This window comes from Lynx rufus, unplaced genomic scaffold, assembly GCF_022079265.1.
Source record: "Lynx rufus isolate CCGP_SWC_20201006 ecotype Redwood Valley unplaced genomic scaffold, mLynRuf1.p SCAF_13, whole genome shotgun sequence".
In the NCBI taxonomy this organism is placed as follows: Eukaryota; Metazoa; Chordata; class Mammalia; order Carnivora; family Felidae; genus Lynx; species Lynx rufus.
In genome coordinates, this window is record NW_025814827.1 from 20,383,373 (window position 1) to 20,396,089 (window position 12,717).

The 12,717-nt window shown below is 35.1% G+C and overlaps 1 protein-coding gene across 2 annotated transcripts in view; it reads left to right on the forward strand.

Annotated features, from left to right (window-relative positions):
• DNAAF4 (dynein axonemal assembly factor 4) overlaps nt 1-12,717 on the forward strand; it is a 68,241-nt gene that overhangs the window by 15,882 nt on the left and 39,642 nt on the right. For both annotated transcript variants that reach the window (XM_047074447.1, XM_047074448.1), the window contains exon 4: nt 10,632-10,863. In XM_047074447.1, coding sequence (XP_046930403.1) covers nt 10,632-10,863 — 232 coding nt within the window. The remainder of the gene's footprint in view (nt 1-10,631; nt 10,864-12,717) is intronic.

A 12,717-nucleotide genomic window follows, 5' to 3' on the forward strand; every position in this document is an offset into this window, starting at 1 on the left:
TTCCTTGACTGCACTGTTCCTGGTCTATTTTCTTGAATCCTTGACTACTGACTATTTCCTTCTCCCCATAAGTGGGACAGGAAAGCTGGAGAAGACTGAAGTGGGAGGGATTTTCTTTCCCAGCAGAGATAAGGGACTCTGGCAAGGTCCTTGACTCTGGCTAGTAGATCTTTGTTAAGGAGAGTGCTCTGGGTATTTCTGTAATCCACAATGATTATTCTTCCCCTCCTTCTGCCAGAGACACAAAGTTAATATTCAGAGCTTCATCAATGTAGCCTAATGTGGTTTCTGAAGGTGAAGCCCACAAAAATATAGGGGCACTTCTCAAGACTGTGGCCTCAAACACTTTATCAGTAGTCCTGCTAGTCCACCCTTCAGTTCTAGTATTTTGTCAAAATGACCCATTTAAGTGTTCCTACTATTTTATAGCTCTAGTTATTTTTGCTACAGGCAATTACATCTTTGTGTGTTTTGGATATACCTGTCTGTCCAGATTTCAGGCTAACAGTTTGCCCTGCAACTCACTTCTCTAATGAGTCCAAGAAAACTAGTTGTTTTTCACTTTGTCCATCTTTTTTTTGTTGTTGTAAGGATTGGAGTAACAACCTCTAAGCTTTCTGCATGTCAAAACTGGAACTAGAGCTCCTTTATTACATATATATATACATATATATATTTACATATATATACATATACATATATATGTACGTGTATACATATGTATACATATGTATACACATATATTTACATATATGTACATATATACATATGTACATGTATATATGTATATGTACGTATATATGTGTACATATATATGTATACATATGTATACATATATATTTACATATATATACATATACATATATATGTACATGTATATATATATGTATATATATATATATGTATATATAGTTGTAAAACTTTTCAGTGGTTGCTATATGCACCTTTAACTTCTAACAATCTACTTCAAGTAAGCACTGATTCTCTTCCAGTAAAATATAGCAAGTTTGTTCAAATAAAACTCTGTTATCTCCCCCTCTCTTTGGTCTGCTTTGCCATTTAGGTATATGTATTTGTTATAACTCAACAGTACATATTACTGTACTTTAAAAATTATTGCTTTTTGTTAAATATAGAACTGCCCTACGACCCAGCAATTGCACTACTAGGTATTTATCCAAAGAATACAAAAATACTTCTTTGAAGGGGCACATGCACCCCCATATTTATAGCAGCACTGTCAACAATAGCCAAAGTATGCAAAGAGCCCAATGTCCATTGGCAGATGAATGGATAAAGAAAATGTAGTGTGTGTACATTGCAACAATGTAGATGGAACTGGAGTGTATTATGCTAAACAAAATGAGTCAGAGAAGACAAATACCATATGATTTCACTCATGTGGAATTTAAGAAACAAAACAGATGAGCATAGAGGCAGGGAAGGAAAAATACAATAAGATAAAAACAGGGAGGCAAACCATCTTAAAGAGATTTTTAACTATAGAGAACAAACTGAGGGTTGCTGGAGTAGAGATTAGTGGGTGATGGGCAAGATGAATGATGGGCATTGAGGAGGTCACTTGTTTTGATGAGCACTGGGTATTGTATGTAAGTGATGAATCACTAAATTCTCCTGAAACCAATACTATACTACATGTTAACTAACTTGAATTTAAATAAAGACTTGGAATAAAAAAAATTAAATAAAAACTTACTGCTTTTAAAAAAAAATCTTAGGGTTTTAAATAAATCAAGAGAATAAAGGCCAAAAAAAGTCTGTATTGTCTTTTTTCTTGATTAAACAATGTAATGTAATAAATCAGCAGCACTTTTTTCCCCTCATGGTTTGTTTGTTTTATAACTGGAAATTTATACCTTTTGACCCCTTTCATGCATTTTGCCTAACCCAGCATCCCATCACTGGTAACCACCAGTTTGTTCACTGTATCTATGAGCTTGAGGGTTTTTTGTTTGTTTGTTTGTTTTAGATTCCACATAAAAGTGAGATCACATGGTATGTCTTTCTCTGATTTATTTCACTTATCATAATGCCCTCAAGGTTCATCCATGTTGTTGTAAATGGCAAAATTTTATTCCTTTTTGTGGCTGAACAATACCCTGTTGTGTATATATTCCATATTTTCTTTATCCATTTATCCACCAGTAGACACTTAGGTTGTTTCCATGCCTTGGCTGTTGTAATTAATGCTACAGTAAAGATGGGGAGGGGCATTGTATATCTTTTTGAATATGTGTTTTCATTTTCTTTGGAAGTAGAGTTACTGGATCATGTGGTAGTTCTATTGTTAATTTTTTGAGGAATCTCTATACTGATTTCCGTAATGGTTGCACCAATTTACATTTCTCCTAACAGTGTACAAGGGTTCCCTTTTCTCCACATCCTCACCAACACTTGTTATTTCTTGTCTTTTTTGATACTTGCCATTCTAACAGCTGTGAGGTGATACCTCACTGAGGTTTCCGTTTGCATTTCCCTAGTATTTAGTGACATTCAACATTTTTTAATGTACCTGTTGGCCACCTGTATGTCTTCTTTAGTAAAATGTCTATTTGGATCCTCTGTTCTTTTTTTAATTGGATGGTTTGTACTTTTGGTGTTGAGTTGCCCCTTATAAGATATTTTAATTTGCAAATATTTCATTTAGTAGATTTTTGTTTTCATTTTGTTGATGATTTCCTTTGCTGTGCAGAAGCTTCTTAGTTTGGTGTAATTCTGCTTGTTTGTTTTTGCTTTTCTTGCCTTTGCTTTTGGTGTCAAATCCAAAAAATCACTATGACAAGTTATTGAGAAATTTACTACCTGTGTTTTCTTCTATGAATTTTATGGTTTCAGATCCTACATCCAAGTCTTTAATCCATTTTGAATTAAATTTTGTGTATGGTGTAAGGTAATGGCTCAATTTTATTCTTTTGCATGTGGTGGATATCCAGTTTTTCCAGTATCATTTATTGAAGAGACTGTCCTCTCCCCATTATATATTTTTGGATCCTTTATCATAAATTAATTGGCCATATATGCATTGGTTTATTTTTGGGCTCTCTGTTCTGGATCATTGATCTGTGTGTCTGTTTTTATGCCAGTACCATACTTTTATTTTTTAAAAAGTAGGCTTCATGCCCAGCATGGAGCCCAGTGTGGAGCTTGAACTCACAACCCTGAAATCAAGACCTGAGCTGAGACCAACAGTTGGATAGCTTAACTGACTGAGCCACCTAGGCACCATGCCAATACCATACTTGTAAGTTTTAATTACTGTAGCTTTGTAATATAGTTTGAAATCTGTGGGCTTGCTGCCCCAGCTTTGTTCTTTCTCAAGATTGTTTTGGTCATTCAGGGTTTTCTTTGGTTCCATACAAATTTTAGGATTGTTGTTTTCAATTTTTGTGAAAAAGGACATTGGAATTTCGTAGAGATTTCATTGACTCTGTAGATTGTTTTGCATGGTTTGGACACTGGAACAATATTAATTCTTCTAATTCATAGGCCTGGAATATTCCATTTATTTGTGTCTTCTCCAGTTTCTTTTCATTAATGTCTTAATGGTTTTCAGTGTACAATTCTTTTACCTCCTTGGTTCAATTAATTTAGTTCATTTATTTGTGTCTTCTCCAATTTCTTTTCATTAATGTCTTAATGGTTTTCAGTGTACAAGTCTTTTACCTCCTTGTTCTTTTGATATAATTATAAATGGGATTGCTTTCTTTAATTTTTTTTAAGTATTATTTACTTTTATGAGACAGAGTGTGAATGGGGAAGGAACAGAGAGAGAGGGAGACACAGAATCTGAAGCAGGCTCCAGGCTCCAAGATGTCAGCATAGAGCCCGACATGGGGCTCGAACCCATGAACTATAAGATCATGACCTGAAGTCAGATGTTTAACCAACTGAGCCACCCAGGCACCCCATGCTTTCTCAATTTCTCTTTCTGATAGCTCATTATTAGTGTACAGAAATGCAACAGATTTTTGTACATTGGTTTTGTATCCTGCAACTTTACTGAATTTGTTTATTCTAACAGTTTTTTGGTGGAGTCTTGAGGATTTTCTATATAGAATATCATGTCTGTTGCAAATAGTGACAATTTGACTTCTTCCTTTCTGATTTGGGTGCCTTTTATTTCTTGCTCTGACTAGGACTTTTAATACTGTGTTGAATAAATGTGGTGAAAGTGTGCATCCTTGTCTTGTTCCTGACTGTAGAAGAAAAGCTTTCAGCTTTTCACTGTCAAGTATCTTGTTAGCTGTGAGCTTGATTTACATGGCATTTATTATACTGAGGTATGTCACCTCTGTACCCACTTTGAGAATTTTGATCATAAATGGATGTTGAATTGCATTATCTTTTTAAATTTATTTTAAGTTGTGATATATATGTAACATAAAATTTTTATTTTAATCATTAATTTTGAAGCTCAGTGGCTTTAAATACATTAATGTTGTGCTCCCATCATCACCATGCATCTCCAGAGCTTTGTTAATCTTACAAAATTGAAACACTGTGCCCATTAAACAATAATAACTCTGCATTCCCCCATTCCCTCAGATCCTGGCAATACCCATTTTCCTTTCTGTTTCTATGAATTTCACTACTTTAGGTACCTCATGTCATTGAAATCATACCAAGTTTGTCCTTTTGTGACTGGCTTATTTCATTTAGCATAATGTCTTCAGGTTTATTCACATATAGCATGTGTCAGAATTTTCTTCCATTTTAAAGCTTAATAACGGTCTGTTATGTATATAGCACATTTTGTTTATCCATTTGTATTGTTTTTTATATTTATGCACATATTTACCATTTCCCATATTCTTCATTCCTTCTTATGGATCTGTGTTAGTGTTGGGTGCCATTTCCTTTTAGGCTGAAGAACTTTTTTGAGTATATCTCGTAGGGCAGGTCTGCTAACAACACATCTTCTCAGGTTTATTTATCTTGGAATGTGTTTATTTCATCTTCATTTATGAAGAGTGGTTTTGCTGGACATGGAATTCATAGTTTATATATTTTTTGTCAGTGCTTTGAACATGGCGTTTGACTTTTTTTGTCCTCCATCATTTCTAATGAGGAATTAGCCTTATTTGTATTGTCATTTCCTGTACATGATGAGCCATCTTATTCTTGCTGCTTTCAAGATTTTCCTTTGTTTGGCTCTTGTATTAACTTGGCAGTTTCACTAAGTTGCATTCAGGTATATCTCTGTGTTCATTTTACTTTGGTTTGTTGAACTTATTGGAGCTATGGATTCATGTTTTCATCAAATTTGAGAAATTTTTATCAATTGTTTTCTGAAATATTATTGATTGAAAAGTATACATTTTATGGTGGCTCAGTCAGTTGAGAATCCAACTCTTGATTTCAGCACAGGTAATGGTCTCACAGTTGTGGAATGGAGCCCTGCATTGAGCTCTGCCCTGGGCATGGAGCCTGCTTGAGATTCTCTATGTCCCTCTCCCTCTGCCCCTCCCCCACTCATGTGGGTGAGCATACTCTCTCTCTCAAAAAAACAAAAAACAAACAAAAAACCCTTTACATTTAGTTAATAGATTATAGAAATTCTGGGTCCTGTTGTATTTTTTTGTTTGTTTGTTAGTTTATTTATTGAGGGCTGTTTATTTTTTAGTAACTTGCCTGTACTTTAACTGTGAAATCAGTCTGGTCTCCTTTGTAGTACACAATTGCTGATGTCTCTGCTAAGTTTTTTAATTCTTATTCTTTAGGCTGGCTTCCTTAGAGGTCTTTCCTGTGTCTGCATAGCTTAATTGTTAGCTAATGATATGGGCAGAGGTGGTAAAGGCTACCACCCTTTGCTGATTGGTCTGTGGGTAGGATTTAGAATACATTCAAAGTTGGAGCCAGTTTTCAACTCTTTGTTGGTTTCACTTTTTTTTTTTTAATTTTATTTTTAATCTCTACACCCAATGTGAGGCTCAAACTCACGACCCCGAGGTCCAGAGTCACCTGCTGTACCAACTGAGCCAGCCAGGCACCTCACCTTGGTTTCGTTTTATGCCAGGCTTTCTCAGATCTTCCTAATAAATACATACCTTTCCATTTAGCCAGACTTGTAAGCTTTTCGTAGACCTTCTGTGGTTTTCTCATTTACATGATCTTTCTATTAATTTTCTGACTAGTTAGGCACTTATCCTAACCAGGACCCCTACCAACTTCAAAATTTCCCTATTTATTCACAATGAAGTCCATCACTTTTTTTTTTTTTAACGTTTATTTATTTTTGAGACAGAGAGAGACAGAGCATGAACAGGGGAGGGGCAGAGAGAGAGGGAGACACAGAATCTGAAACAGGCTCCAGGCTCTGAGCTGTCAGCACAGAGCCCGACGCGGGGCTCGAACTCACGGACCGCGAGATCATGACCTGAGCCAAAGTCGGACGCTTAACCGACTGAGCCACCCAGGCGCCCCAAAAATTTTCTTAACATTTATTTATTTTTAAGAGACAGAGAGAGACAGAGCATGAGCAGGGGAGGGGCAGAGAGAGAGAGGGAGACACAGAATCTGAAGCAGGCTGCAGGCTCTGAGCAAGTGGTCAGCACAGAGCCTGATGCGGGGCTTGAACCCACAAATTGTGAGATCATGACCCAAGCTGAAGTCAGATGCTCAACCGACTGAGCCACCCAGGCACCCTGAAGTCCATCACTTTCATCCACCAAATCCATGGTTTTTTGCTGTCCCACCCTAAAATGAGTCCACCCTTTTTGCCAACAAAGCTGTTGGATTCTTTTTGCTAGCTTTATGTTGGCAGAACTGCCAGTTTCATTATTCATGCTGGCAGTGGGTGGTCTGGAGCAACCTCAGGCAGACAGGTCTAGCCTCCCACTGTTCTTACCTTTTACTTTAGCATTTATTCTAGAGCAAACACTTCTCAATTTGCAGGCTGTCTTTGGTTAGTTTCCTGTGCTCCAGAATGGTTGTTTTGGATAGATTTGTCCAGCTTTATACTTGATGTTTGTGTATGGGAATTGCCAACCCCTTCATGCCTCTGAGATAACTATGTATATATATATATATATATATATATATATATATATATATATATATACATATATATGTATATTATATACATATAAATAAATTTATATAAAAATATATATATTTTGCAGGTAATTTTTGCATTACTTACAAAGCTCCCTAAGAAGTTTTGGTGGTATTTTGATTAGATCTACATTGACTCTATAAGTTAATTTTCAGAATATCAACGTATTTACATTGAGATTTCTCTCTAGGAACATGGCATTTATCTCCATTTATTTGGACTTATCCCTCAGGAAAACTATTTAACATACATATAGGATTTACTTTGTTAGTAAATAGCTTTGTTAGTAAATACTTTGTTAGTAAATAGCTTTTTTGTTAAGCTTATTCTTAGGATTTTTAAAGTTTTTTTTTGCCAATTACTAATGCAATGTTTTTTTCCAATGTATTTTTCTAATCGTTTACTGCCAGTTTGTAGGAAGGTTAGTTTTTATGAGTTTCTATTAGTTGATCTTGTATATAATTGTCTTGCTGAACTTACTTTCCTTATAGTTCTAATAGTTTGTCAGTTTGTTATTTTGGTTCTTTCAGGTAATCTAATTATTTGCAAATAATAACAATTTTATTTCCTTATAATCTGTACTTATATTTCTTGTTTTTAAAATTCTATTGTATAGGCTATGATCTCTAGGAAAATAGTACAATAGTAGTCAGTCTGGCTTAGTGACTTTGCTAGAAATATATCTAATGCTTCACCATGAAGTGTGATGTTATATGAGTCCTTTTTAAGTAAAATTTTTCTTTTATGCCTAGTATCAACTGATATTTTGGCATGTAATGAAATTATATTGTTTTTTCTCTTTTCATTTCCTAGTATGATAAATAAGAAATAATGGTATTTGATCAAGATGCATTATAATTTTAATATTTTCCTCAATTCAATTTGCTAATTTTATGATTTTTGCATGTAATTCATAATAGAGATTGGTTTATAAAGAACAATGCCTTAATAAACCAGACATTCATTCCAAATTAAAAGAAATGTAGATGGGAGCGCTTGGGTGGCTCAGTCAGTTAAGCTCTGTGCTGACAGCAGGGAGCCTGTTTCAGATTCTCCTCTCTCTCTCTGCCCCTCCCCCACTCATGCTCACATTCACTGTCTCTCTCTCTCTCTTTCAAACATAAATAAATAAAATCACATTAGGGGAAAAAAAAGAAACGTAGATGTCCCCATCTTCAGTCCCCTTCTGAGTTTTTCTGTTTACTGTAGTTTACTATTAAAGCCTTTCTTTAAGAGGTATGTTTCCCATATCATATTTTTTTTAACAAAGGAACTTCAAGGATTGTTTAACATTTGTTTGTCTTTCTCTTTGATATATTTAGTCTCTCTTTTCCTTTTATTGTAAGCTTTGTGGTATTCTTCATGTTTTTCTGTTCATTCTAGTCCCTTCTGTCACCTGCTCTGTAAAGCCTTTCTTGGCCCTTCCTCTTCCCCATTTCTCCCTGAAGAGTTAGCCTTTTTTTAAAAATATAGTGTATTATAAATTAAATCATAAATGTATATGTGTATATATGTATGTATGTGTATTTCTATATGTATGTATATATATGTATATACATATGTAGTTCTCTTAATTATATCTTTGCTATAATACCATAATTTTCCTGTTACTTTTGGTTATAAGGGTAGTCTCATTTTTGGTAGTTAAGGCTTAGTCTTACATGTTTTTAAAAACTTTTCAAAATTCACTTCGCTTGTAGAGATTCTGAGGGATTAAGGGCGTTCTGACTGCACATACTTTTCCCTTCTTCCATGTGTTGGGGCAGAGAGGAAGGAGAGGAAAAAAGGCAAACATAATATTTAACTGGGTGAAGTTGTCATCTTCTCCTTTTAGGTTGTGGCTGTCTCTGGCTAACAGTGACTGGTCATCATGCCCTGTTGTCGGTCATTTAAAGGCTGGCTCGTTGCCACACGTAAGATCCTTCCTGGCCCAACCTTTTGGCAGCTCTCTGAACTTAGAACATGCAAAAATTACCATATTTTGTGCTTAGTTTAGGCCTTATGTGCAATTCTCGGACTATAGGAAACTCCTGTTCAGTACTCTGTGAAATTTATTTTGAAGTCAGTGTTCCACGATCCAGTAGGAAAATAACAGTCTTCCAGAAGAAGGTATTAGGTCATGGAGATACTACAGAACACCTCTTCAGTGCAGTTTCATACTTAGAATGTTTATTCTGTATTCTGAAATAATTCAGCTTCTAGGAAACTCCATCTCAGCATGTTATTCTAGAGCTGTGCCAAATGTAGTATTTAAATGTAAATTAAGTCTCCCTCTCTCTCTGACCCCCCCATTCATGCTCTGTCTCTGTCTCAAAAATAAACGTTAAAAAAAATTTAAAAAAAGAAATGTAAATTAACTTAAATTTACGTTAATGAAACTTAAATAAAAATTTAGTTTTTCAGTCACATTAGCCACATAAAAAAACCTTTTTTTGAGTTTACTTATTTATTGAGAGAGAGAGTGCAGTTGGGGATGGGGCAGAGAGAGAGAAGAGGGAATCCCAAGTAAGCTCAGCACCGTTATTGCAAAGCCTGATTCAGGGCTCAGACTCAAAAACTGTGAGATCATGACCTGAGCTGAGACCAAGAGTCTGTCACCTAACCAACTGAGCCACCCAGGCACCCCACATTAGCCACATTTTAAGTACTTCCTTAGCCACATACAGCTAGTGGCCGCTGTATTGAATAGCACAGAACATTACCATCATTGAGAAAAGTTCTCTTAGATATTGCTTCTTTAGACAATAGAGTCAGGATATTTTTGTAACCATAGGAAAGTCAGAGATACATGGTCAGTCATTTACACCAACCAGTTTGGCTTTCACAGGCTTTTTTTTTTTCTTTCTTGCCCATATGAAGGAATTTTATAAGAGGGAAAAAGAGCACACTCCTGTATGATGCACTGCTTTCAAATTCATCTGATAGCTTTTCTTGTGGAAGCTTCAAACAACTGCTACTGCAAACATATTTGCCAGCAACAGCATCCAAAGTTCAAACATTTCTACCCACCAGAGACAAATTCCGTAGTTCATCCTTCCTGTTTCCTTTCTTACTATTCCCTTGTTTCTCAGGTGAATGTAGGCACAACTTCAGTCCCAAGACAAGGTAAGGCTGGCATACATAGAAAGGCGTGTGTGTGTGTGTGTGTGTGTGTGTGTGTGTAAATTTTGGAACAACTGACTTGTTTTTTAGAAAAAAACAATTTTTTTTAACCAAGCCCTTAGATATCATTTAATTGAATGCCTGCCCCCATTTTATGTATAAGTAAACTGATTAATTGAATGCCTGCCCCCATTTTACGTATAAGTAAACTGAAGCTAGAGAAAATGATTGCTCAAGATGGTATCAATAGTTAATGGTAAATCTGGAGCCAAAACCTGTGTTCATTGACATACTAAATCATTTGCTATTCCCATTTTAATTTTTTATTCACTACTAACAATTGCTGCAGATTCAATGACAAGAATTTAGAGGTAAGACTATTATAATGCAGTTTTTATTTTTAAAATGTTGCTTTTTACATGTTTTAAAGTTTTGGTAATTGTAATTTTTACAGATTGAAGAAGAGGAGAGGAAAAAAATAGAAGATATGAAAGAAAATGAACGAATGAAAGCAACTAAAGAATTGGAAGCCTGGAAAGAATGTCAAAGAAAAGCTGAAGAACAAAAAAGAATTCATAGAGAAGAGAAATTCTGTGAACAAGAAAAGCAAATTGAAGAAGAGAGAAAAAAATTAAAACATAAAAGCCATACTAGAATTTCAGCATCTAGAAATCTTGCCGCTAAAGGTATAGTGATTAATATTTTCTGGGAAAGTAGGGCCTGTTGGTGAAGTGTATGTGTCACTTTTTATTTTCATAATCTATTTACACTATTAGGTCATTATTTTGGTATATAGAGAATAAGTACTATAACATAAAGCCTAAGGTGAAAGATCTATTTCTTCTTTTAGGAAGTAGTGACATTTTCAAAATACAATGAGCAAGGATTCAGTGTTGGTTTTGCTTGTGTGCTTCATTTTGAAATGTATGCAAGTGTTGTTAAATATGTGTTTAACTCAGGTCCAAAAAGACTTGGAGTGGACTAGCAGCGCCAGGAGCATTCATTTATTTCTTTAGAGATAAGAAACTAGGAAGCTCATTAAAATACATTTTCGTCACATGACTGAGGAACATGAGTACCCTTACACAAACTTAGTTGTAAGCAAACAAGGGTTTTCCTGGCCTTCGATCCTGATGTGTTTAGAAATAGGTAAAAGAACATATTTCTTTATTGAAAGCTAAGAGTTTGATTTTATCTGATTTTAGAATATTAAACTTTGCTTTGGTTATATTTCGTATATTTTGTAAATGGAACATTTTGTAGCAAAATCACTTATGTAATAACAATAATTAACATTTATTGGGTGATTTCTCTATGCCAGGTGATTTTATTGATTGTGTGACTCAGTCTTTACAACAACACTTTGGGCTAAGTGCTGCTATTCTTATTAGAGGAAGTAGATATTCAGAAATGATAAACTACCCAATAAGTTAACTTGTGGGATTTGAGCTCTATACTCTTTCTTCTAGGCTATATGTCTTTACCTCACTTTAAGTGAGGTTGAGTGTGTTGAAAAGTCATTAAATGATCCTATGATTTAAGAACCATGATTATTCCCATTTTCCAGGTGAGAAAAGGCATAGAGAGTATACTAGCCCAAGGTAACACTGCTCATAAATGGTAGAGTCAGAATTTGGACTCAGGTGATCAGGCTCCAGAGTAGGTGAAGACCATTGTTGTGTTATATTGCTACACAGATAAAACAGGCAGATTAGCCATGTTCATTATTTGATTTATAACATATTTTGGCAGGGTTTGTTTGTATGAAGGAGACATTTGCAATCAGAAATGTGTTAGGGAAGAAGTACTCAAAGTGTATAATACTGGTTTGAAAAAATATTACCTTTTAAATGTTTGTTGCCTAGCATCCCAAAGCCTTAAAATAACTTTGAAGAGTGACTCAGTTTGTGCTTAACCAAAATATTACTAATGAAGAAATAGCAAAACCTTGGAAGTTTTAATTACCAGTTCCATATTATAAAGCACATCCCCCTAATTTTATCTCTTAATGTGAAGCTAGGAGTCTATACTGTGATTCAGTTACTTTGCAGGGCATAGGAGTTAAATGTGTGTGTGACATCCATGCTCTTCTTGGACCTAGAACTTCAATATTGGGTGATGTCATTTTGTTGAAAACTACTTAGTATTTTATATTAAGGTGATTATAGAAGTAAAAAATTTCCAGAGGCACCTGGGTGGCTCAGTCGGTTAAGCATCTGACTTGAGCTCAGGTCATGATCTCCTGGTTTGTGAGTTTGAGCCCCACTTCGGGCTCTGTGCTGACATCTCAGAGCCTGGAGCCTGGTTCGGATTCTGTGTCTCCCCCTCTCTCTGCCCCTCCCCTGCTCATACTCTGTCTCAAAAATAAACAAACATTTTTAAATTAAAAAAAAAAAGAAAGTCCTTATCTCATAGAGATACCTACTGAAATATGTATGGATGAAAAAAATATGTCTGAGATTGGCTTCAAATAATATGTGAAACTAGATAGAAGATGAAGTGATATTGGCCAGGAGTTGATAATTGAAGTCAGGTCATGA